At 42.5% G+C, this 25,942-nt stretch overlaps 1 protein-coding gene across 2 annotated transcripts in view; it reads right to left on the bottom strand.

The window, feature by feature from the left end:
• The window catches only part of KLHL26 (kelch like family member 26), a 42,624-nt gene extending 20,599 nt beyond the window's left edge, over positions 1–22,025 (bottom strand). Inside the window, exons 1-2 of one of the 2 annotated variants that reach the window (XM_086947027.1) lie at positions 21,905–22,025; positions 639–821 (exon numbers count right to left, since the gene is read on the bottom strand). In XM_086947027.1, the coding sequence (XP_086803153.1) occupies positions 639–820 (182 nt within the window). In that variant the 5' untranslated portion in view covers position 821; positions 21,905–22,025. Of the gene's footprint in view, positions 1–638; positions 822–18,824; positions 18,937–21,904 lie in introns of those variants that run through there. The other variant, XM_086947028.1, reaches the window with a different exon arrangement.
• Between the last annotated feature and the right edge of the window lie 3,917 nt (positions 22,026–25,942).

The raw sequence follows: 25,942 nt of genomic DNA, 5'->3' as shown, positions 1-25,942 counted from the left end.
TCATGACATTTTAGTGTAAGCTTTCAGAGTGGAGGCAGCAAAAGCAGAAACAAATTTAGAGGTTGTGAAGATAGGAAAGTAAACAACGGCTGTAAAACACAAGAGTACCGACAAGACAAGGTACGGCTATTAGAGTGACAGTAAACCACTCCTACAGCAAGTTAATGAAAGACAGAGGTGCAGAACTTGCATATCAGCCTGACACTGTATGAAGACTAAAGCCCTCAGACAAAATGGAGGAGGCTCATGACACAGCACAACTTGACGATGACCTTACTTAACCAGGCAAACATGGGGAGAGGTGGAGGGTGCACCAATGCTCACCATTTTTTCACTGAAGGACTTTACTTTTCATGCTTACACAACTCGTCATCAGCACACTAAATATTTGTCTAGATCTTTCTACCTGCCAGTATACGCGGTTATATCAAGAAAGTGCCAGAGGAGAAAGATTTACATAATTGGGAGTGGAAATGTGTTTCATTCTAGTATTTCCAAAGTAAACTAGTTCAGCTGTGGTTAAAAAAAAAGTAGGAGAAACCGCAAAGCAGTAACATCTGAGCCAAAAAGGCAATCAAAAAACACGAAGCAACAGCAAATTGTTTCCCTAAAAGATCCCTTGTGGAATCAATCCTCACCTGAAGTAGTCACTGCAGGCAGCCAAAACAACTTTGTGAACCTGAAAAACTTCATTATTTATAGTAAGAACCACATCGAGGAGCTGGCCCTGTGCCCGGAGTGCTGCAAGTCCAAGCAGGAGGGTTGTGCTATGGTCTGGAGCTGAAAATGTGCATTTCAGGGCACTGTTCTTGTCAGCCATACTAAAATAAAACAAGAAAACAATTTAAAAACTCAAAAAGATTGTGTGACGCTTATAAGCAGGCTAATAAAAAGGAGTACAGTTACTGATGCATACTCTGCGACTATGCAACATGTTTCTCCAACTGGTAGCATGCACGTTTTAAAATGAATTTGATTATTGGTAGAGAGCCTATCAATATGTTTATGGCTACAGCAAGAGAAGAAAAAAATAAGGTTGGTTTCAGTTACCAGTAGCTACTTATTCCATCACATGCACCAAATAACTGGTATTTCATGGAAAAGGGACATTTATTGAGGTAAATACATAAATGTGATACACAATGGAATTTCATGCGTGGTCAATTGTGTTGTTTTTTAAAAGATAAAAATCGGGAAACCTGAACACTTCCGGTGTGTTGCCATCTACAAATAATGGAAAATCGAAACGCTAACAGATAAATAAGCTCCCTAAGATTGCCCTCGAGTCACATGGTCGCTAAAGTTGCTAACTAAAAAAAACTGCATTAGTACAAAATTACCAAACTTGCTACTAAGCAGAAAGATGCGCAGTGAAACACATACATGGAGAAATATGTTGCTGCTACATTACAGGACCTGGAATGGAGGTCTGTGTTACCAATTTACTCGTGTAACGTTGGTTCAGTCAACATGCGCTTTCTGATGTGACAGGACACTAGACAGTTTTTATTCAGCCATGGTATAATCCACATTGCTAATCATTTGGGTGGCCAATGAGTTTGAGGACAGTGACATAAGGAGGGAAGGAGAAAGGGCGAGAAGGACTTTGAAGGTAAAGTGTAACAGTAGAAATGTTATGTAACCTAAATATAGAAGAGAATTGTTTTGCAGAAGAGATGGCGAGTAAAAATGGAAAGAAGAAGGAGTTATAAGGATGAAAAACGGATGTGACGAAGAGAAAAGGCAGATAGTGCTCAAGATCTAGAAGTAATTAAGCAACGTAGTAGATCTGAGAAGAACAGGAAAGATTACCAGATAAGCATGGAACACAAAGGAAATTTTAGCAAAGGTCTCAAAAAGGCTACATTGATCAAAACATGGCAATAGAAAAAGTATGAGTAAAGGGCTAAGGAGAGCGGAGATAATAGAGAAGCCATAGAAATCACAGAAGACTAAGGTAATTTAATAAGGAAGAGCAAAGGGGTGAGTGTGTTTATAAGAGAGCTTGAGAAAGGCATTGAAGACTAGGACATGCCAAAGAATAAGATAGAAGCACAGTGAAAAAAAAGAGGGAAGACCTTTGCAAGACTACCTTAGAAAGGCTGTACAAAATAGAAAATGGGCTGAGAAAATAAGGCAGAAGTTAGAAGGAAAGTCTGAGAATGCCTGAGAAAGTCTTAGCGAATGTAAAAAAAGAAATAAGTTAGTTGAGTAACAAAACAAACCACGGGTCATAAGACATGGGTGGGGATGGAATATAAAGAGTGGCAAAACCATGTAATTGATGTATGTTACATTTAAAGCCTCCAAGAGTGCCATGCGAGCAATCGTTACACTCTAATTTAAGAAGTGAAATAGTGAAAAGTACAAAATGAGGAATTAATTACAACTACGGAAATTCCCCAGCTAGGGTTAGTTACACAACTACAGCCACAAAGAAGAAATACAACTAGTGACCTCACTAATTAAATCACTGATGGGGAATCATAACAGAACCTGTAGATTTGAGGCAGCAGTTCAAAGTTGTACATTTTATACTCCAGAACAGATGTCTTTAGAAACATTACTTAACAATGAAAGGCTTAATTTCCCAGACTGGGAACAGATGTTAATATTAAGACTGCATGAAGAGCAAAGGATGCAGTTCCAGTGACAGAAAACGCATATGACCAAAGATATTACATGACGTTGTGGATCATAACTAGTTTTTTTCAGTGAATTAATAAATTCATCATCACACTAGAACAAAGTTAGTTCATTTGAAATCAAGTATTTGAAGAAATATTGATTAGACTAAAGTTGCAGTCATTAGAGCTTACCGATAGCCCCCGCATGGAATGTCTCAGGTCAGTTCTCTGTGATTATCCACAAGTAGTTGGAGGTAGAAGGAATCATCTAGAGTTAGGAAGAGTGGCAGTACTGTCATCAATCGGTGGTGTTCCTGAACTGCTAAACTCACAGTTCCCTTGTCCCATTTTGAGGGGAGTAAATCAAAGGGTTTCTGATGACAGAGCCTCGGCAGGCTCCACATTGGAAACCTCTGAGCACAGTGGAAGGGACAGTGGGGATGGCCTTCTACGGATCACTGGCCGTGGGCCAGTCTTGTGGCCACCCCATTGAATAAGGCCTCTTGCCATGAGAACCAGGGTTCGGTCATCTGTGGAAGGAGTTCTTTTTGTAGAACTTGGAATGTTTATCTCAGAAAAAATGCAGCAATTCACTCGACAAAAAACAAAGTTAAAGCTAACTATAGTACGCACACCTGCCATGCAAACCGTAACGTGAACATTAAATGCAACTCAGTACACAAACACTCACGCATGCCAATACTGGAGGAGTATAGAATACTACAATGCAGATTGCAGACATTTCTAACCCTTGCTTCCAAAGTTCCTTCTTCTGCAGCAGCCTTGCACTGGGTAGGGCCTGTCATAGAAGAGGAGGTACTGTGTTACACGCCTCAGGAAAGGAAAGATACAAAGGGATGACAACCTAACACTTCCTGGCACACTCCCTAGCAAAGATTGTGATGGGGCAGGAGAAAGTGTCCAAAGCAGTCTGAGAGACATCTTTAGCTAATGAGTGCATTTGTCAAATAGATTTTTGAATTCCCAGAAGTTCAAAATAATCACTTGTTTTCTTTCTGTCAAACTATACATACTAAAGTTTCTTTAGTTCACTTTTTATGGCCTGTATAGTGTTTAACATTACAGAATCTGACACACCTGGGAATCTGTACATGTTCACATATTGCATGCAGTGGACAAGTGTACACAAACAATTCTCTCCTTGCTCCTCTGTCTAACCTCTAGGAAATATGAACAATTAACTAAAGGGTTCCCAGAGCATCTCTATATTGTGTTAGTGATCTTTTCATTTTGTATGAATTTGTAATAACCTGTGGAACACTCAACCACTTGCAGTTTATTCCTTTTCTGTGCTAGTGACTTTCAGTCCTTATAATGCCCATAAAATACAGTAACGAAAATCTTCTTTGACCGCTCAAGTACCTCTGTAAAGATTTATGTTCATAAAAATAAATAAAAATAATGCTCCTGAGGTTACCTTTTTGTTCTTGCTTTGTTGCACAAGGAGGTCTTGCTCATCTTTGATCGCGACTAACAAGTCATTATGACTGAACAATGGCATACGGCAAGAGGCATATGCCTTGTAAGAACTCTCAAACTGGCGATCGAATCACCCAAGGGCTTTCAAGAGAAATGTACCTGAAGAGGGACTAACAATGCTCTTTCTTACACGATGGATAAAATCATTGCAAGCCTCCAAGAAGCTCTTCTGTGAGGAGCAGCTATACCAATTCACGTGTACTCTATAAAATATGTTGTTGTTTTACCTCTGAAGCCGAACAGTGGATATCAGCGTTGCATCATCAGGTACTCGTCATCTGATTATTTCGTACGCTTTTGGATCTTAATCCCAGGATGAGTCTCCTTCCAATATGGAGTTCATGGAAGGCTAAAGTTTGTTTTTTGTTCATTTCCCCACCAGGTTTCTGAACTCATATTGTATTAGTGTCTTGCTCAAATCCAGCCCATTCATTTCCACAACCTTTAATATCAGTTGTGATGTCTATACAGTGTTCCTGCTACATAAACTACCTGGTTAAGCAATGAACATTTTGTATCTGGGGGCAAGCCAAAGACAACAAATCTCTCTGGAACGTGGCACCTAAAAAAAGAAATGTACAAAAAAAAAAAAAAACACTGCCCACTGACATGATCATTCCAATGTGTTGGAGTTTTCGGGAGGTGAACCTGCTCAGAAGAGTTATTCTTAGCGCAGCTTAAAATTCTTCCGGCTCCTCTATTTTTTAACTCCTGATGTAGGTAGAGTTTAACAATTCTGAGACAGTCAGTCCTTTTGCTCCTGGGCCATGGTCACTACATTTTATGTTTTACTTTATTGTGTGTCAGCACAGACAACAGTGTATACATTCTTTTTTTTTTAATCTCTTCAATATTCCGCTCCCTACCATTTCGTCGATGTAAGGAGGAAATATTCATAGTTGCAGAGAGTGAGAATGAGGTACTCATGACACATTTGAAGGTAATTGGTGGGGAAAATTGACATTACTTAAACATTTGGAGGTAAAAATTTAAAAGAATTTCAAGAATCTGCGGAATGAAGCGAGGGTGGATGATTTTGAAATGGCGAAAAAGAAAATGCGGTTGCAATATGGTAAAATGTGTCCATGGAGTGCTATAAATGATTTATCAAGGTCACACCATTAAAATGAGACAATTCAGGAATACGACACCACACAGAGGACAATAATGAACAATGAATAGGTTGTTTGAGATTGGATTTTAATGGGAATGAAGAATAAAAAAAAAGGCTGGCACATATCGGAGTATGATTTATTCTTAAGTGCTACAGTAAACTCTGCCAAGGGGTAGAGAATTCAGAAAGACTGGTGTTGTAAATTATAGGGAGACTTACTGACACGAATGCCATAGTTAGGAAACCAGCATGAGAAAAACAGGAAAGTCAACGACACCAAAGCGATGGCAATAATAATAATAATAATAACAACAATCTTTATTGGGCATATAAAGATATGACCATAAAAGAGACATCTTAAGCTACATATACATCAAATATAAACATTTTTCATAAAAACAGCCAGGTGTACATTAAAATAGCGCACAATCCACTAAATGTTGTTATCCCCTTTAGTCTCTTAAATTTATGGTGGTGGCAAGAAGAACAAACACCTAATGCAATAAAGTTGATAGATTTGGGGTAATCTAGATATTGATAAAATATGCAAATTCGTGGAATAAAAAGGGGCATTTTGGCAAAGTATGCAAGAGTGGATTGTGGGGGAAGGGGCTTTTCATAGAGGAGGAGGAGGACAGTGTTTAAAGCAATCATTTCAATGTACAGATGGTGTAGAGTTTGAAGATAGACGGAAACAAAATACATTCTCATCCATCTTATCTGCTGTAGATGGCGTGAATGCACAGATGATGGACGACTCGTGCGTAATATCGGTAGTGACTTTTTTAATAGTTTTTGATGAAGGAGACTGTGGTGGGTTTGCAAGGTTACAGACTTTTCAGGACAATATTCTTTTATGGCAAAGACCTCACAGAGCATGACCATCATTTGTAGGTTTTAAGTTTGTGGCTGACTCCGGTTTAACATTAAGGTTGGACAAGTATATCTTTTCCCCTCAGAATTGTTGAGTTTTGGGAACACAACATATAAATGAAGTCTAAAAAAACAAAAGTAGTCCATTTTAAAGTTGTCCTAAGTTTGTCGAGAATTATGCATTTGAAAGAAGCCATTTGGTAAACTGTAGAAGAAATTTCTACGTTTAAGTGGGGTGGTAGCAGGATGGCGCCTTTAGGAAGGTGAAACAGAGCACTGTCAGAGTACTATATGTTCTCGGTCTCTTAATCATTTTGGGAGGGGGGGAGAATGCAATGGATGCCCTTGCGCGCATGGGATACAAGGAGGGCGAGTACAAGGTTGCTTTTCCATTGAATGTTATGTGTGATGGTGGTGTAGATGGTACTCAGTGCATTTCAGAGCAGGAATGGTTCAAGGAAATGGAGACGAGTTTAGGATTGAAGGTGGTGATGGGGAATGTTGGGTCAAGTTAGCTTGATGAAAGAAAGCTTTTTAATGAATTTAAATAATTTCTTCTTAGTGAAAGGTAGTTTGGTAGTTGAGAATGGCATGTTGATATGTGGGAATAAAACAGTTCCTCTGTATGGATTTGGGAAAGAATTTGTGGCAGGTTTCACAAATACAATTTATGGATGTCTGCCACAAAGAGACATATTAGACAAGGGTTTTGACGGCCAGCAACGGATTCTTGAATGGATGCTTCAGTCAGAGATTGTGTCCTTTGTATGAATAGTGGCAAATTGGCTAAAGTCTGGAAGTCTGAGGCCAAACCTTTTGATGTATCTATAATCCTTGGAGACAACTTATAATTGAGATAATTGGTCCTTTTGTGGTGTTGTCCATGAGAGAAGGTACTATTCAAATGGCCAGCTATCAGGATGGTGCAATAAGTGTTGTGGATGTGATTGTGAGTTTCTTGATAACATTTTTCCCCAGGGAAAATTGTTTTCGATAATGGACCTCCATTTGGTAGTTCTCAGGAGGAAATATTTAGTTTCAGCTGGCATTTACCCACAAAAGAACATACATGTTTCATCACGAAGCCAAACGACAAGATATAGAAATTTACTACTGTCATCAAGGACACCATGCAACTGGTGCACAGTGGAATTGTTAATTTCAATAGAGCTCTCCAAATGATACTTTTATCTTATAGAGCTGCAGTTCATTGGGTAACAGGATGTTGCCTTTTCCGTTTTCTAAGAAGTCATATACTTTGTTGTATCCTGAGGTTTAGCGGCAGATTTGGTGTGATGCAAGAAATCATGAATCAGCATGCCCTATAAACAACGGGACGTTGTTCAAGAGGAAGGCAATGGTAAGGGAGGAAGAGTGTTGATTTGAGGAAGAGTCTTAAGTCAAAGTTTCCCCTTTTAAAAACTGTGGTGAAGAATTAAGTGTAACTGTATCTCAAAGCCTCCACCAAGATCCAGGCAGGACAGCAGCTTTCCTACAACTGTTTCTTAGCTCCACAGCATTCTGTATTAATTTTTTCTGTTCTTTAACTTAATAAGGAGCAAGCCACAACACAAAGTATCTGTGTGCAGCAGCAGCTATCAGTCTAAGTGCCAATGTGAAAAGGCTGATAGGAATGTGTTACTGGATGTTGAAATTCCAATGGGAAGGGAGAGGTTGGTGCTAGGAGTACACCATGTTCTAATTTGGGATGTTCCAGTTCCCGCTGAAGTTGGTGCTGCTAGTTGTGCTGGATGTTCTAGTTCCTCCGCGAGGAGAATGTGGTTCTGGTGGAGGGTTGGTGCAGAGGTTTGCATATAGCAGATGATTATTGTACAATGAAAAGAAATTTGACATGATCATGTCCAAAAGTTTGGCATGATGCAGTGATCATTCTTTTATCAGTGCATTTGTAAACTTTGTGTAATTTTGTGTGTCTGTGATTTTATTGGAGGTTTATGGTTGTAGAGATCTCCCCCGTGTTTTAACGATTAACTGTATTCTTTTTGGCATTTCTTTTTTAAGTGTTCGTGTGGAAAACTGCAAAACTGTAACTAGGTATGTGGTGGATGGCATAGGGAATGGACTGGGGTTTCTGTCGGCGGCAGATAGTTGAGGGAGTACAGAAAGGTGCTGTGCTAAAAGGGTGCAGTGTTCTTTCCGCTCTAGTACACTAATTAAAATCCATGCAAATTTTACCATGAATCAGCATGTTTTTTGCAGTGTATGCACCACTTTCAGGCGCGGTCTCGAGACCGGTCATACACACACCGGGATAAAATCAGAAGCAACAAAAATCCTTCCCTGCTTTTTAAGGGGGTGCCTTCTGCCTTTTGTACATTCGTATGAAGGAGAATGTTTAGGAACAAAGCATGCACTTGAACTACCCTGGTATCGGAAAGGCTCGCTTTTAGGTGCAACTTGAGAACTGCACAGCAACACCACCAAATGTGTTGGGTTTTAATGCAGCATACATGCCAAAAGTGCAAGATTAGGTGCCTTAGGTCAGAGTCAAAGACACAAACGTTCCCTCAGGTAATTACCATAATATAGCCTAGCAAGGCACTCCATTTAGGTTTAGTAAATTTTGCTCACATAGGAGTGTGCGTCAGAGGCGGATTTTCCCCACTTGGCCAGGGGCAGTCACTGGAAAGTCGGTAACTTCAGGTTATTACATTTTAGAGCCAACAGAGGTCGCTGTGTGGCCAACAGAGTCCCAGCGTTCCAGTTACTGGGATTTACTAATTCTCCTAAAACGCATAACTACGTTCTGCGGCTGTGCCAGCTTTTTTTTTTTTTAAAGTTTTAGTAAAATACATTGTTTGAATTCTTTGAGATCTGAAACCACTACCCAGATAGCCAATCATTATCCAAACATAGCCAATAAACCTTGAGGTTTAAGTGAGACTTCAATTAATTTACAAAAGAGATTCTTATAACCAGTATATCCTGGGTCATAAGTAAGTCTTAAATTTGTTTACAAAATAAATTCTTAAAGCCTGAGTCCTACACTTAAACTTGATGCTACGTGCTTTTGAAGTGATTGGGGGCCATGCAGATGGCAAAAAGGATAGTCATGTTTATGGAGTCAAGCCGAAAGATCACATTTGCATTCTGAATCAAAGTTTGCTACAAAGTATTTGGGAAGCCACAAAAACAGGGCACTCACATAGTCCTACAGTCCTCTGCAAGGTGGTAGAGGTCATCATCAAGCATCCTGTGTGAGGCAGGGAAATATTTTCTTCAGAACTCTAGATTTTTTTTTTTAAACCTTTATTTACGAATGCACAATACACAGCGTCTGCCTACAACCCCGCAGGGCCGGCCGCTATGACAAACAGGCTGAGTGACAAGTAGATTATGAGACAGCACGTTGCCGAAGCAATCCTTCAAGTCCACATTATTGGATAGAGCATAATATCATACAAGTAGGATAAGAAAGGTTTAATTTTATGTTTTTGTCGAGAGGAACAACAACACACAAACACATGGTATCATAGTGGCAAGGGTCGCAGGGGGTGGGTGGGGAAAAGCGACGCGGTAAAAAGGACTCCGGCAAGGGGGGGGCGAGCAAGAGCGGGAAAACAAAACATGTAGTGAAATTGGGGGAGGAACGTAAATCATGGAGAGGAGGGGAGAGGGACCTCATAGTCAAGCGGAGGGGGGCAGATATCTCCGCGATAAGTATTCCACGGAGCCCAAACTCTGGACCACTTCCCTGGACGCCCCCGAGCCTCATACACCGTCTTCTCTCGGAACATGGACCAGTCCATGTTCTCTTTCCAGGCACTGAGCAATGGTAATCTAGGGGAGCCCCAGAGCTGCGCGATGTCCCTCTTTGCGACCATATTGCCCAGGGTAACCCAAAGTGTCTGGGCAGCATTACAATCAGACGGTTCCCACACATTCAACAGACAACGTCGTGCTTCGGGAAGCAGTGGGATCCCAGTGACACGACTCATAACATCATGCACCCTGGACCAATACGCTGCAATCATCGGGCATTCCCACAGAACATGAAGAAAGGTACCATCCATCCCACACCCACGCCTGCATCGTCCATCCGAAACCAAACCCATTCGCACCAGACGCACTCCAGTCAGATACACACGGTGGAGGACCTTCAACTGGACAAAGCGAAGCCGTGCCGGAATAGCCACCTCCTTAGGGGAGGACACAGCTGACTGCCAATCCTCGTCGTCTAATTCAAGTCCGTCAGCCGTCCAGGCAGCCCGGAGCTTCTCGAGTTGGTCAGCTCTGTTGTTAATAAGCTTTTTGTAGATTAAGGAGATGGTACTATCCGGGACGTGGCCGTCTAGAACTCGATCCTCCAAGGGGGAGGATTGCGGAATGTCGGTGCCAGGTGGAAAGACGGAAGACAAGGCGTACCTCACTTGCATGTACCGGAAGTGCTCTCTGTCAGCAAGCCGGTATTCCAGTTTCAACGACTCAAAGGACTTAACCGCGCCCCGTGCCCATAGGTCCTCCACCGTGCTGATCCCAATCATGTCCCATTTCTCAAACCCTTTTGTCTTCCACAGGTTGCCCAACCGTTCCGAATCATACAGTGGCGTCTTACGTGTCAGCCTACCACCCCAGCCCGTGGCCACGGTAGCGTCCCTCCATGCCCGCACTGCACATTTTGTCGGGCCCGTAATGAGTCGAAAGGGTGCCTTTGAATACAGAGCCCTATTAAAATTGCCACCGGGCAACGATAGCTTATCCAAGGCGAAGGCGGGAGCGGGCTCCGGAGCATAGGTCGCATGGTTGATGGCGCTCAGGTGCGAGGCCCAGTAGTACCGTCTAATATCTGGTAACGCAATACCCCCATCATACCAGGAGAGCGTGAGCTTGGACAAGGCAATGCGGGCACGGCCATCCCAAATCAGTTGTCGCTGTAAACTCTCGACTTCACGGAAGTAGCGAGCTGGAACAGGGTCGAAAAAATGTTGTAGGGCGTAAAGAAATCGGGGGAGCGACATCATTTTAAAGAGAGCCGCCCGGCCCAATGGAGATAGAGGCAAATCGCGCCAACGTCGAACGTCTTGCTTAAGTCTACGGAGCGGAGCATACAAATTTCGCTCATAGCGGACCGATGAGGTCATAGATACATAGATCCCCAAATACTTAAAGCCGTCGGCCGCTACCAGAATGGGAAACCTGCGGGGTAGAGGCGGTAGAGTACCAGCAATAACGTAAACACAGGACTTGGTCCAGTTAATGATGAGTCCCGAGTTCTTACCGAAGGACGTAAGAACGTCGAAAATAACGTTAAGGGACTTCTGAGGGGAAGTGAGATAAAGGAGGATATCATCCGCGTACAAGGAGACACGATCCTCAAGGTCTGGGGACCATCGGATCCCTTTAATAGAGGGTTCCCACCGGAGCCATGCGGCAAGGGGTTCGAGCGCCAATGCAAATAGAAGCGGGGAGAGCGGACAGCCCTGACGTGTGCCACGGCCTAAGGGAAAGGGGTCCGAGCATCTACCATTCACCGCGACCTGAGCAAGAGGCCGTTCGTAAAGGAGCTTGACCCATGCGATGAATTTAGGGCCAAAGCCAAATTTAGCGAGGCAGAACTCTAGATTTAAAACAAACCTACAGCCCTACTGGCTTTGCCAATGTCTTTTTGCAATACTGTGCAACATGCTAAAAGGACAAAAAAGAAAAATTGTAAAAAAAAAATGTTTAAGTGTCGTGTTGTGTGGTCAAAGCATAATTTTGTAGGTGTGTGCATTTGTGCTGACGTGTGTGTTAATGTGTTTTTACGCATTTGCACCTACAAAAACCACATAGACACCATTTTTTATATTTACTGATTCCAGATGGATTGGTAACTAATAAATAAATAAATGAATGAGTAAGAAGTGACATAAACTGTTCTTTTAAAGTGCGGGAGTCAGAGGAAATTTGCTGGCTGGTCCTCCCGCTGTCCACAAAAAAATTAAAGCAACAAAAAAAAAATAAGACAGTGGCCTTAGGGGGTAACTAAAGAGCGGGTTGTGAGACGCACAATGGAGAGAAACACTGAGGGGCAGGTGGAGCCGCACAAGCAACAAAGTAACTGAGTGTGCCGGAGGCAAGGAATTTGGCGGGTGGGAAGCACGTGGAGTGCTTAAGCCGACAGAAAAAAATGTTGATCTCTCTGGAAAGATAGAAGCTAGCCAGTTAGAGAGAATGTAAATAAAGAGCTGATGCTTCAGGATGAGAAACAAACACAAGGTGAACAAACTGGGACAAGTAAAGCCATGGTATTTTACAGATCAGAAGATGGGTCTGAAATGTAAGGAGCAGGAGAAGGACTGCCTGGGAACATCATGTGTAAAAACAAATGGAGCCTCTGTCATGATCATTTCCCTCAGGCGACCAACTTGTCAGTCACTGTCGGGCTAGTGTCAGTAGAATCAGAGGTCCCCTGGACAGTGTTAAAATAATGATACCAGCACTCCGTCTTCATCTCTTAGGGAAACACTCAACCTGAAGGCCAAGATCCCAACTGCGTAAATTAAATTCTTGCTTGCACACAGGGGTGGCTTTAGGTTCAGGGTGGCCCTGTGCAGGGAGCGTAGATAGGGGGCCCCGGAAGAGCGGGTCCGGGCGGGACAGAGCGGGAGGCCAGTGAAGAAGGGGAGTCAGGGTGTTTGGAAGTGGGACAGAGCCGGAGGCCGCCAAATCCCTGCCAGGGGCCGCCATGCAAATATGTATCCATCCTCAGAGGATTATTATATTAAGGATATATATTGGTGTGGTGGCCCCTGGGGTTTGGTGGCCCTGTGCAGGTGCACAGCTTGCACATGCCTAAGGCCGCCCCTGTTGCACAGTAGCAACCCACCCGGGAGATTAGTAGAGGCGGGCAATGGAGATATTAAGCAGAGGACAGGGTGTGACACAGAAGTTCAGAGAGGGCTTCTTAAGGGCAGAAGGAATGATGACATTCATAAGGGTCATGAGATCCATACTGGATTACAAAATGGGTCAAATGTTGGGATTAAAAAGCCACGGATCCTTGGAAAGCTTGCTCAGTATTCATCAAGAGGGGAGCTAAATGCAATAGAAAGGTTGGCAATGTTTCATCGCTTGTAAACATTTAAAACACAAGAACGCGTACAACAAAACCACCGGCAAAAGGCACGTTAGTCGCCAAGTCAGGAAAAATACACACAGTTATCCTATCACCTGGAAGCTGAAAAGATGCTGTCAGAGAAAGACTCAGACCTAGCAAGGGAACTGCATTTTTCCTGCGATTCAGAAATTCTTGGCGATGTGCTCTTGCAGCTCGGTCTTAGAGGCGCTGCCATCCTGATGCTTTATAACCTAGCTCTTCACAGTGGTTGGTAACAATAATAACCATGGCAACACATTCAAGAGTTTAGTCATAATGGAAGACCTTGGAAGATGCTGCACTTTAAGAGCAGAAGTATGCCGGTTATTAAAACAGGAAAAAGCTTTAGTGAATCTTGTAACTAGAGTTTAACAGAAGCGGCCAAAGAGTCAGGTAATGCTCTAGTAAAAGAGGATGGTTTGGGATCCCTCAATATAGTAATATTTGAGGGCAGATTAACAAGTTATTACACAATCTGTAGGTGGTATGCAAATGCACCAACAATGGTAAGAACATCAGTAAAGCTCTTGACTGGCTAAAATGCTTTTTGATCAAACAGTGACTTGATATGTTAAGAGAAATATGTGGTAGGCGGAAGTTAATTATTTTCAAGGCTTGTCACATGGTCACTGCCTTATATATATTGGGGGGAGAACGGAATTTCAAGGGTTGGCCAGAGGCACAATTCGGGATTAGCTGAAGCCTGACCCTTGATGAATGTGACTACATGGCGATGTTCCCACTTTGGCCCCGAGTTGGGAGAAAAAGCAATGCAACTCGGGTATTAAAGGCGAGTGTGTTTACGTACAAAGAATCAAGTAAGGCATAATTTTTTTTTACTAGTGGTTAAAGTGTAACGTTTGATCATCTAAATAGCCAAGAGGGATCATGACCCTGAGGAAGGCCAGAGACCCATAGGGACCAGAATGATTGGCTGAAACATGTCGGTAGGAGCAGATGGGGTGATGGAGATGCAACTCCTCCTAAACACCCGAAACTTACAATCTGTTCTTTAGCCGTCTGTCTTATGCAGCACTTTCAGTCACGAGCAGCGGCCTCACCAATATCCGAACCTATGTCCAGGAAAGAGAAATCACCAAAAGTCTGTACTTGCCTCTACCGAGCTCAAAACTATGCGCGAGTATTGGAGCCCGTGTTGGTTTTGCCCAGGTGCGTCTTGGTGTCTGGCCTGGCAAAAGGAGAAGATGAGCTTCTTAGTAAGGTATGGAAGAAAGCACAGTGATCTGGACAGCAGTAAACCCACAAGAAACTACATGACCTACTGTTCTAGAACTCTACTGAGCGGATATATTGGTCACAATGGACATTGAGAGCGAGATTAATTAGCCCTAGCATTTAACTGCTGCATGTCACAAATCATTAACTACTGAGATATCTGCACCAATAAATCACTGTACTGGACACCCACAAATATAACTTTAAAGCAAAAGATGAACATATTAATCTGACACTTGAAATGACTGTATGACTTTATAGTTATATGCGGTCTTCAATATTGCGTCTTACAACGATTTACCCAATGCGAAGCGTATGTTTTGTTGTACACATTTGTATAGCACCAACTACCATTTTTGTGCCAACGTAGAGCATTTTCTTTTTGGGCGCCATTTCATGTGGATAGGGGATGGCCATCAATCACACTGGAGAAACGGCTGTTCGAGGGGGTCTTGTTGTTTGGTTTTGTATTTTTTATTTATTTGGACATTCACATATAGGGCGCCTGTACCTTAAGGATGTTAGTGGGATTAAAAATGAAACATTCAAGAGTAACAAGATCACACTGAAATTTCAGGTGGGTGAGGTTTTACGTTAACAAGTGTAGAACTTTGGAGAACAGCATCCAAGAGAACTAGACGAGTATGTACAGTATTACATTTCAAAACTGTTTGTACAGCAGGACCTAACTAAATGGAGCTTTGAATTATTTTATCTATAGGCGTGTGTATGCCAAAGGATTATATGTTTTTTCATTCATTCGGATGGGAATCAATTGTAGCATGGCACAAGAAGCATTGCATCTTGACAATAACTAGTTCTTTTTAGTTTCTGCATTAGCATTTTATGTCAAGTCATTTCTTTGAATTTTCTTTTGTTGTCTGAATGTAAGCTGCAGAGTCTGGCTACTTTTCATCTTTCTCCTAATATCTATCCATACCCATCATTTCTCAAAATATTGTGCACAGGTTGGCAATCAGCGTACCGGTGGAGGGTAGCAGTACAGGCTTCTGACCGGATGCTTTATTATCTCGATTAGCCAGACTGTAGATTCTTGTATTGTGAATCATGCAGTGGAGTTTTGAGCATGGGTTTTGGAAATATATATATATCAAAAACTGGAACTGGGGGTTGATTGTACACCACTTTCTAAGAGGTTTTTAATTAAAGGTGGCCTCTTCCAGAAAGGACCAGATCATTCCTGGTGGTCTAACAGGATACAGTAGCATTCTCAAGGGATAGGCTCAAAGGCTTAAAAACTTGTCTGAACCCAAAACCTCACTGGAGGACCAGCAAATACAAATGAATGTGTAGGACTGGAGTTATCACGCTGCAGATAATGAAAACAAAAGGCAAAGCTGGAGTGTGCTGGGCTTCAACTTACGCAACCGGAACTTGTAGAGCTAGCAGAACTGCAGTACAATCCTGGAGTTAAGCAAACTACAGCCAGCAGCAATGACAGCTCGACTACTTGAGGAGTAAGTATTGACCAATGGATGTTCAAGTTAGCCATCTAGTGCTTGTTCTCTCTCCATTTCCAGACTTGTTGACTTATTGGTTCTAAGCCACCTTTTTCTGAAGACACTGTAATAGTGAACTTGTTCATAAAACAGCCAATACGTCTTCTTCAGTACTGTGAAAATCCTGTCGCATAAACTCTCAAACCATAAGGGACCTAGCCAATTAAAAGTGTACAGGATATCTTACAGGCGATGGATTTCAGTGCCTAAAACTAACTTTCTATTTCTGACTTTGAAGATGTGGCAATTTCAAAATTTAACAGCGGGACATTCAAAAAGCCTTAACAGGAATGGTCGTAGAATATTGCCCATCTACAAAACAGGCGCCACAAACATCATTGCCTATTGGCCTTAAGTATTGAGAATAACTCACCCAAATAATTGGCGTTTATGTCCTTTGACTTCAAAAAGGATACAGCTCAGTGGGGATTAAAACCTGCTCTGCAGTGGGCTCGACAGCCCCTGGTGCGTTCATCCTTGCTTTGCACACTAAATGGATTGGCTGGCCTAATTTAACCAGTGTCATTTAATGGTTAAGTTATACACTTTGGATCCAAAAGGTAAACATCCTTCCAGTGGATAGCTTCGCTCTGAATAGCGCTTCCTATTTTTAGGGTGTCCTATGGCATTGTGTGCAATTGCGGGTACTTATTCAGTTATTCCTCAAATTTTGCTTCAATGCAACTCTAAAAGTTCTGCGGGATGTGCTGTGCCAAGTTGCAAGTAATGATATATTCATACAAGATAATGCTTTGTTTCCTATTATCTGTGGTGGAAGAGAACACCTCTCCAAGCGAGTCACCACCTGTCACCAAGAAGCAAATATTTGAATCAAACCTGTGTGCCGAGGCTGCACTCCAGCAAAGCATCATCAATGACTATCAGATGTGCACTTTGACTTTACTATACTTTATTCTCATCCTGGTCTGCCATAAATAGTGGCCCTTGTGGTCATATAAAAAATAGTCTTCGCAATTGAGACCCGGGTGGTAATCCCAGCTGTGGCACTTGACCAATGTTTTGTGTGATACTGGGCAATTTGCCTGTTTTCCTTGTACCTCAAAAGTAAATACGCGTAAGGCAAGGTAAACCTGGGCTCTGAAAGAACAAGTGCGCTGTGTTCTGTAGCAATTATGTGTTTCTTCGCTATAGCATCCTGGTTTCTGTAATCTCGTCTGATCCAGAATGCACTCTGCTTCGCCCAGCACCCTATGCTACTGAGACAATAAAATTATTTTCATTGAAAAGTATGCTCTCAAATTCTAGGAAGAAATAAATGAACATGGAGAGAAAGAACTCTTTGTACAGTACGAAACGTAAGCATTACTTCAAGATGAACATTTCGTTTAGAACATTTAGTCATCTATCTTTGCCTCAAGTTGAAAAAGCCTTGATTAATCTCACTTTTTATATGCGGTTTAAAATCAAAATCCAAGCTTGCTACTTCATATACTTAGATGTGCTTCACGCACTTAATTACACTAATGGGAGACAGATATGTTGGTGGAAAGCAGCTTATAAATGTTAACTCTAGGGTATGCCAGACTTCTACACTCTTGTTTACAGTTCAGGAAGGTAAACAAGGGGAAAGTGCAATGCAAAATACAAATGTTTTCTCTATGACATTGGACAGCTTACCAGTCAATTAGGAGAATTCAAGCAAAGCAAGAAGATAAAAATGAAGAAGAAAAAAAAGAAACAGTTGGCCGGGCCCTTAACTAAAGATGATTTTATTTGTTAATAATGTGTCTGTCTGTAACAGGGACAAGACTGCCTCATTGCTATGAACGAATGTTTCGACATCAATCTGGAAACCATCCCCCTTCCCGTCTGAGCTCCTTACTTCGCGCCTGGTTTCGTAGCTTTCCTCGTCTTGGTGCTTTGGACAACTTCAAGTTTGTATCTAGTACCAAAACTTGGGCCTCGGCACCCCAGATCGCTGTGTTTGGTCAAATATCCATCCATGCCCAGCCTCCCCGCTCAGTCTTCACTCACATCTGCTCTCTTGAGGTTTTGATAAGACACCTATGCCCCAACTAAGACATTGGACATTTCAGCCTCGCTGCTCAATGTGATTGCTCAGACATTCGTTTGCTCTGAAGTTTGTCAGAACTCTGAATCCCAGGCAACCGCTCTAATCCCCAAGCTCCTGGATGCCTAAAATGCCTGTGTGGGTTCTTCCTACAAAGCCTTGGCTCATATATTTACCGTACGCACTAGACAATTCTTCACTTTTGCAGAGAGGCGAACTATTAATCACCTCCTATAATTTTATCTTTCCAGCTCATAAATACAGGTCTCTTGGGACTCCCCAGGCACCTGCATATGGGCCAACAATCTGTATTAACTAAGTGAGTTAACCATTCACTTCTTAAAGTATCCTGAATGTCTCTATTTTGTTTTCTCACTAGAAGTAACTCATTAAAACAATCTTAACGCAAAAAAACTTGGTTTTAAAGATAAAGTGGAGAGGATGTGGTCTAACGGCTAAAGCGGTCAACTCAGAGGAACCGGGTTTGGGTCTCGGTACGGACGCTCAACATCCTGTTATTCTGGGCAAATCACCTAATCTCCCCATGCCTAACAAAAAACAAACAAAAAAAATAATGAATGTGTCTGTGTGTCTGTCTGTCTGTCTGTCTGTAACAAAACTGGTGCTCATGTAAAGCACTCTGATACCTTGGGGTCTAGGTAGCGCTATATAAAACACCCCACATAAAAACAAAACGAACATACATACCACAGAAATTAATTGGGTCTATAATTAGGGATGGTCTTGTGATGTGCTTATCATGCCCATGTCATGTGTGGCATGTGGACCATGTGTCCGGAAAGTTGGTAAAGACCCAGGTTACCTTTAATGTCAATTTTGGTCAAGAAGATGTTAGGAGCTGATTTGATGAAGATATCTTTCATTCCTACTGATGTGAGTTTCTGTGCTTGTTCTAGTTCCTGTTTCATTGGTGACTGATACGCAGAAGGATGATCAGCGACAACAAACAAAAATACACAGAGTAGCTTATTAGACAGAAACAAACAAGCTTCTCCATATACACCATAAAGATATCGGTCTAGAGATATGTACTTTAGATGGAACACTACTTGACCTTATTATGGTTGGTTAATTAGAATATATATTTAACAAGGTAGGAGAGTTAAGGGATTTTATCCACAGCTGTGGATGGAAGGGTACTCCCAGTCCCCTATACAGGTAGCTATATAACAATACGAAGGACTACCACCAAAGATAAGGCTGAACAGCCAATATTGGTGGGATGAGACACTAGTGTAAAAGAAGAAGTCCTCCTTTGTTTTTAAGGAACCCTTCACTCACCGACCTGGTCGGTGACATGCTTCATTATCGGGGCCACCTTGACAGCCGAGTGCCGCCAAGGTGTGCTGCAACACCTGAATACAGTGGAGCGGGTATGTGAGTGATGAATGTGAAAAATGGAAAAAAGGTCAGTGAGTTAAAAATTGTCCTGGTATAACTTGACCAAATATAATTTATTCTAAAGCTACTGGACAATATTAAAAACAGTGATGATACAATAAAGGCTTTAATGAGACCTAGTGTATCTGTGATATGTGTTGGGTCTACATGTTTCAAACCATATGGGAGCTACCGGTTTTTCATCAGGACCAAAAGGATGTAAAAGGAGTTGGGTGGTCAGGGTCCACTAACACCCTGCCATACCTGCAACCCTTTCAGAACCCAAAAATAGCGGTTCGCTAAATGGGTAAAAATAATAGTAACCCAGAAGTGGTTACATAAAAATGAACAAACTCCTCAATGGAGGAAAGTTTGCCTCACGGGGATTTGAGGGGAAGTTACAGAGTTCGAAACGTATTAGTTCCTCTGGTCGGAAATCAGCTGATAACCTACTTCACTCCCTCCGTGTACCCGTGTACCCCAGTGCTCTGGACCTATTTATTTCGGATTTAACTGAATAAGACGAACTGCAATTGTAGAGACAAAGTTACAAACAACATTACATAAAAGAGCTATCCTGAATTTAGATATCCCAAATAGAATAGGGTCACAAAATAGCCCAGAACCCTGCAGTTAGATTAGAGACTGCAAAAACAACTATTATTCAATATACCCTACACAGGGACACAACAGCAGTAACCTTCACACTCAGAAAATATATGGAAAACCTCTTTAATTCCTTAGCAATAAAATATTCCTATGCTCCCAGATGTGCACTTCCTAGTCAACCAAATTATGCAAGAACACCTCAAGATCATAAAAGGATGCAAACAATTAATGCTGCTTTTTGGTCGAGCCGACTAGACAGCACATGCACAGTTAGTTATGAGGTATATTGTGACCGCATTGGATTTCCTTGTCACTCTTACTTACCTGTTTCTAATTTATGTCCCAACTTGTCAATCTTGAATTTGCTCATCCCATGCAGAATTGCCTCTTTACAATCTCCTTGACAGGCTGGCATCGCTGCTTCCACTGCTTGCTTTTCAAGTACTACTTGTTTCTATTCTTTTGTGAGAATATCTTGATTAGTGTGTGTTTTTGAGCCATCATTTAAATCTCCTCCCTGGACCCGCTTGTGCCAGATTGCTTCCCCGACCCCTCTCTCTCTGCCAAGTATGCTTCACCCACCCGCGGTCATTGTTTTCCTTACCCCCCCACCCCACCCCAAAGTTGCTTTTGCTCACACCCTCCAACCTCCTGTAGGTTTCACGTCCCCTACAGCCCTCTCAAAAGTTGCTTTCACATCCCCTCCTGTGATGCTTCAGCGTCCCACCACGGTCACCTGTATAACTTCACCATTTGACGTCCACTGTGTTGCTTTGCCAATGCTACCTCACCTCTCTCGGGTGTTGCTTCTGCTTCACCCACCCTAAAAAAAACTCTGTTGCATGTTTTATTTTATTTTTAGCTCTCAATCCAACTTGGATAAGTAAATAAAATTAAAGAAAAACACGTGCCCCATTTTTTAAGTACACACACCTACAAACCGCCACGGGCGGCCACGTCAAAGTTTTTCTCTCTTTATTTAAATTAAATTATGGCAAAGTCAATAGATCACAAAGCAGACGCTTATTGGCTTTGCCAATGCTTGTTCGAGCTCTGCACCTCAATCACTGTTGCAACAGCTGATCAGAGATCAACAACCCTTCAAGCCACCAGGCCTGCTCTTCCTCAGCTAGGATGTGTCTTGGGTCGATTCAGTTTACAAACAGGCAGATGGAGAGAGTGAATACCAGCAAAGCAGCTGACTCTGCACTGAGGGTGTGGTCAAATGTTTCAGAGGCTGATTCCAGCAAAGGGAATGTAGAACAACCTATTTTAAGAGAATAATAATAAAGCATGGCCCCTCGAGTCAGTGACAAATTAAAGTGATTGTGATGCACTGTACAGCACACTCAGCATTCTATCCTTTGGAGGTAGGTAAATAGAGAACTATAAAGCAGATAACAGCAATGCCTATTTTTATAGCACTTGAAAACAGCAGAATTAAGATATCTGACACTGTAAAAAAAAAGTTAGTATTATAATTAAAGTCCCTTTGAATGCTGTGGAAGCATTTCCTGGCTAGAGGTGAATGTGACTGGAAAGGGGGGCTGACACCTTCCAAATGTGCAGGAGTTTGGCAGGGGTGGAGGCTCAGCCAGCCCAGAAAATGAATAACTTCAGGGGCTGAAGAAACCAGACGCAACCCATGAACCCTCCTTGTAAGGGAAGGACAAATAATTATATTGAGGGGGGAGTGTCAGGTCCAGAGACATTTCCAGGCATATAATTTCGTTTCACCACTTTCTTTTAAATTATTATTTTTAGTTTAATATTTAAGTGACCCACAACCCATTCATTCCTCTGTCCCATCCTGGAAGGGCTGCCTCTTGTCATTTCGCCTCTCATGCATGGACACACGCCCGGTCCCGGGGGTGTTCAGGACACCCGCCTTACCTCCCACCTCCAGACCACAGGGTTCAAACATCCGACCGTCTGGATTTAGCTTTCGACTCCAGGCTGACTTCAACATAGAAGGACTCCTGGAGACCGGCGCGAGTGGCGGCGCGGAGAGCCAATAGGAGAGCTGGGATACCGCGAATGACAGGTGGATGGCCAGTACTGGGAGGGGCTTGAAGGGCGTACTGCCCTATCACTTCTCTGATTGGTTAGGTTTGGCAGTCAATGCGATGCGGTTCTCTTACTCGTCCCGGAAGATACCGCCCCTTGCTCTGCCCCGGAAGAAACAGAGCTGATGAGCCGGATGTGATGAACCAGCTGTACATAGGCCGGCACTCCAGGCTGTTAGATACAGTTTTTAGGAAGCAGCGCCAGCACACTCCGGGCACTGACACTTGTAGGTTAACTTGCAGACGATGTGGCATAACGGCCAGAGGTGCTCGCATGGGTAATGAGGAACCAGGTTCAAGTCCCAGCAACGTCTAAAAAATCCTGTGATTTGAAACAGCTTCCTGTGTCCTAAACATGTAGGTGGCCCAGGGAAGTGCCATCTAAGTGACAAGTTTAAAGCACTGGGGTTCACACCTCACTGCAGGCATTGCAAAGTATTAGAGTTTCTAGAGCTCCTACTACTGCCACGTCGCGCTCTGAAGAACTTGCTCAACTAGGCAGCATGTTACATGTTGTGAGAGTGTGATTAAAAAAAAATGTTAGTCTTTCGTTTGATATGATGTGGGAAGTGTTTCTGTCTTTTGCTTGATGCCACTGAGGCACGGTTAGCGTGTTTTTTTTAGGCTTAGCAGCGTGATGGATGAAGAAGTCTATGATGTTGGTTGAATGCACATGACACAGTAGTGTTCATCTGTGTAGTTCACTGGAAGCGGACCAAGAATACAAGAGCCAGCATGCATTGTGTTGTCATAAAAACCCAAATGATGACATGGAGTGAGGTTGCCGGCGTATATTATGGGACCCATCAGGGACCAAAGTCGATTTTGAGCAATTTGATAAAATGTATCAATGTCTGGCATGGTGTGGTGGTCTCAGTTGTAAGGAGTGGCAGGCCATTGGTCTTGCAGCAGTTTGTAAGGAACTTGGTGTGCCATAGTAATGTGCCAGAGTTAGTATGTCATGTATGTCATGAGGCTTAGCAGAGGCCTGGATAGGGTGACCAGATTCCCAAAACAAAAAACTGGGACAGGTCATAAACATAGAAGTAGGACTACAGTTTACACTAGCGGGTGGCTGGATCTTGGTGCAACCTCTGACTCCAGTGAACATGGTCATGCTGGCGGTTCGGACACGCTGTTGCCACAATGGCTGGCATAATGACATTCTTGCTGTGTTTTAGAAACAGAAGGGCAATCCCAAGAGAAAAGGTCTTTTTTTTAAAAAAGAATTTCCCTTCCCACCACACCTTAATCTGGAGTGACATCCAGATGCGCGCATTTTTTTAACACCAGTGCCCACTCAGACAATACTCAAAAACCGGGACTTTCTGTGCTCATCCCAGCCGTTATCTAAAAACTGGGACATTTATTCAGTTTGCTGGAAAGTGTTGGGACACGAGGACACTTCATGAAAAACCTGGACCGTACGGGGAAAACCGGGACGTCTAGTCACCCTAGGCCTAGCAGCATATTTAAGTTTTCTCAGAGTGAAAGGTTTTAATGCCTCAGAATAAGGGCAGGGGTTCTTTCAAAGCCTGTATGGCACCATTTTCTCAGGTTTTTGCCACATAGTGCCTGTCCTAGGAGGCAAATGGACGCTATGCTGCTCGCTAAGCACACCAGTCTTCACAAACAATATGCTTCTTTTCTGAGATTGCTCTGGCTCCATGACTTCACACAAAAAATTTTGCTGCACTAGTAGAACTCCAAGTTCACCTCTTGTTTGCAGCTGCTCTGGTGCCAGTAGTTGTTTGCCTTGCCTAGGAAATGGGTCACAAAAGAAACTTATGAGTTTCCAAGGGGTGCCCCAGAGAAATTGTGAAGTCATCTACTATTATAGCATCTTGTAAAGTGCTCAGCTACCCAAAAAGGCTTTCCCGGTGCTAAGCAAAAGGTAGGGCAAACCAGACTGTTAGATTAAAACATTCAGGTCTTCAGGTTCTTGCGAAACACAGATAATGAGGTGAAGCTCTTCAAGGACTCAGGAAGGGAGTTTCACAATTTCGGGGCATGAATGTGAAGGAAAGGCCTCCCATACGAGCTAACCGGATTCTAGGTACTGTTCACAGGCACTGGTTAAGTAACTGCAACACATTCATGGGCTGAGAAGTCACCACCGAGTCTTGGATATATTGTGGTCCTGTGTGAGATCTAGCTTTGTGCATATAGCAAATGGCTTTACATTGTACTTGCTTTTCTACAACGAGCCAATGAAGCTTGCAGCGGTTCGAAAAGGAGGCATGGTTTGGAAGGCTAGACAACAGTCTAGCAGCAGATTTCTGTAGCACTCGCTTGAGCATATGTGCACAGCCGCCTGAAAAGGAGTGCACTTCAGTGGCAAGACTGCTGGAGGACTCCGTTGTTTTTATGTTTTAATATGTCTGCCGATTGGTTTGCATATGACATATGTTTGCAAAAGTAAATGGGAAGCTTACCGAGGCCAGGGTTATTGGTTTTGCCAGTGTTTGTTAGATACAGAGTTTTTATGATCGAGGAGTGATTTTTTTCTGTAGAAAACTGCGATTAAGTCGCCTGGTGAGGTGAAATCATTTACTTGTGAACCATAACCAACTTAAAAATCTCATTTAAAACTGGGCACTAATCCTGCGGTAATGCCCAGTTAAGTCAATTATATTGTCACACAGTTTTAGGAGTCCAGCTGCAGACCTGGAGATGTTTCCTGGTAAAAAGCAATCTACTGATTTATTATCGTCTTATCCATGTTAATTTAGCATCAAGCTTTTACTGTGGAAACCGTCCGGGAGATGCACAGTAAATCAAAAACAGCCGAAAATAGGTAGAAATATACATAGAACCCTCAACCTTACACATAGAACTGTGTGGGAACAACATGGTTTCAGCTGTAAAACATTAAACAATTAAAACAAGATCATGGGGACCATAAATTAGCTTCATTACATACAAAAACAATATTTCCAATAGTTTTTTTTTGCCATACAGGGTGCTCGCTAATTAGTTAATAAAAAAAATTAAATGGAAATGGGAAATAGGAAAGTGGAAAAATAGGATCTTTACTTACAAAGAGTAGAAAATTAAATATTTACTGGAAAACAATAGTAAGCCCTCTACTAATTACCTAAATATTTAAAGATTCCTTGTTTACTTATTTACAGAGGTCAGTGTTCCACAATAATATAATCATGTGTTATATCACAATAGAATGTCTTTAAATGCATTTTTAACCAGAATCATGTTCTTCAAATGTTGCTACGGAACTTGGAAACAGATGAAACTTGATTCAGTTCTTTTGCAATAATTTCCAGTTTTTATGTTCATGAAGTTGTACATTTGTAGTCTGATTTTGATAGTGGCCAATGGGTTGTCTGTCCACAATTGTAGTAAATGTCCCGCTCCCTCGCCAAGTCGCAGTGACAAATAAACCCCACGAGAGTATGGTATTCAGCTAAAGCAACGATATTGTCTACAGCAGAAGGTTCTGTATCTGCCCTCAAGGGAGCCCGCTGGTGGAGAAATCTCCAGCAGAAAAATAACCAATGACCATCGCTGCTTTCAGAGAACGGACTAAACTGGGCACGTAAAGGCACCCCCAATAAAGGTAGCCTCAATGTACCTTCTGTCGCAGCTACAGAAAAAACAGCTAAATGGAACTACACCAAATTTGGCCAAAAAATGTAGCCCGAAAGCATGGATCTGTTTTTATAGCTTATCTACCTCGACTCCCAAACATGCCCGGGGTATCTTCCAGCACAGTAGGGGCAATGGGTGTAACGTTTAGTGACAATTCATTACCCTGTGCCCTGTTGAGCATATTAATGTGCTGCATTGCTGTAGTGTTTGGTGGAGTTGGCAAACCCCACACTAGCCTGCTGGAGAGCAGGAGTTA

This window comes from Lissotriton vulgaris, chromosome 12 (assembly GCF_964263255.1).
Source record: "Lissotriton vulgaris chromosome 12, aLisVul1.2, whole genome shotgun sequence".
NCBI lineage: Eukaryota > Metazoa > Chordata > Amphibia > Caudata > Salamandridae > Lissotriton > Lissotriton vulgaris.
This window is presented reverse-complemented; position numbering and strand designations above follow the sequence as displayed.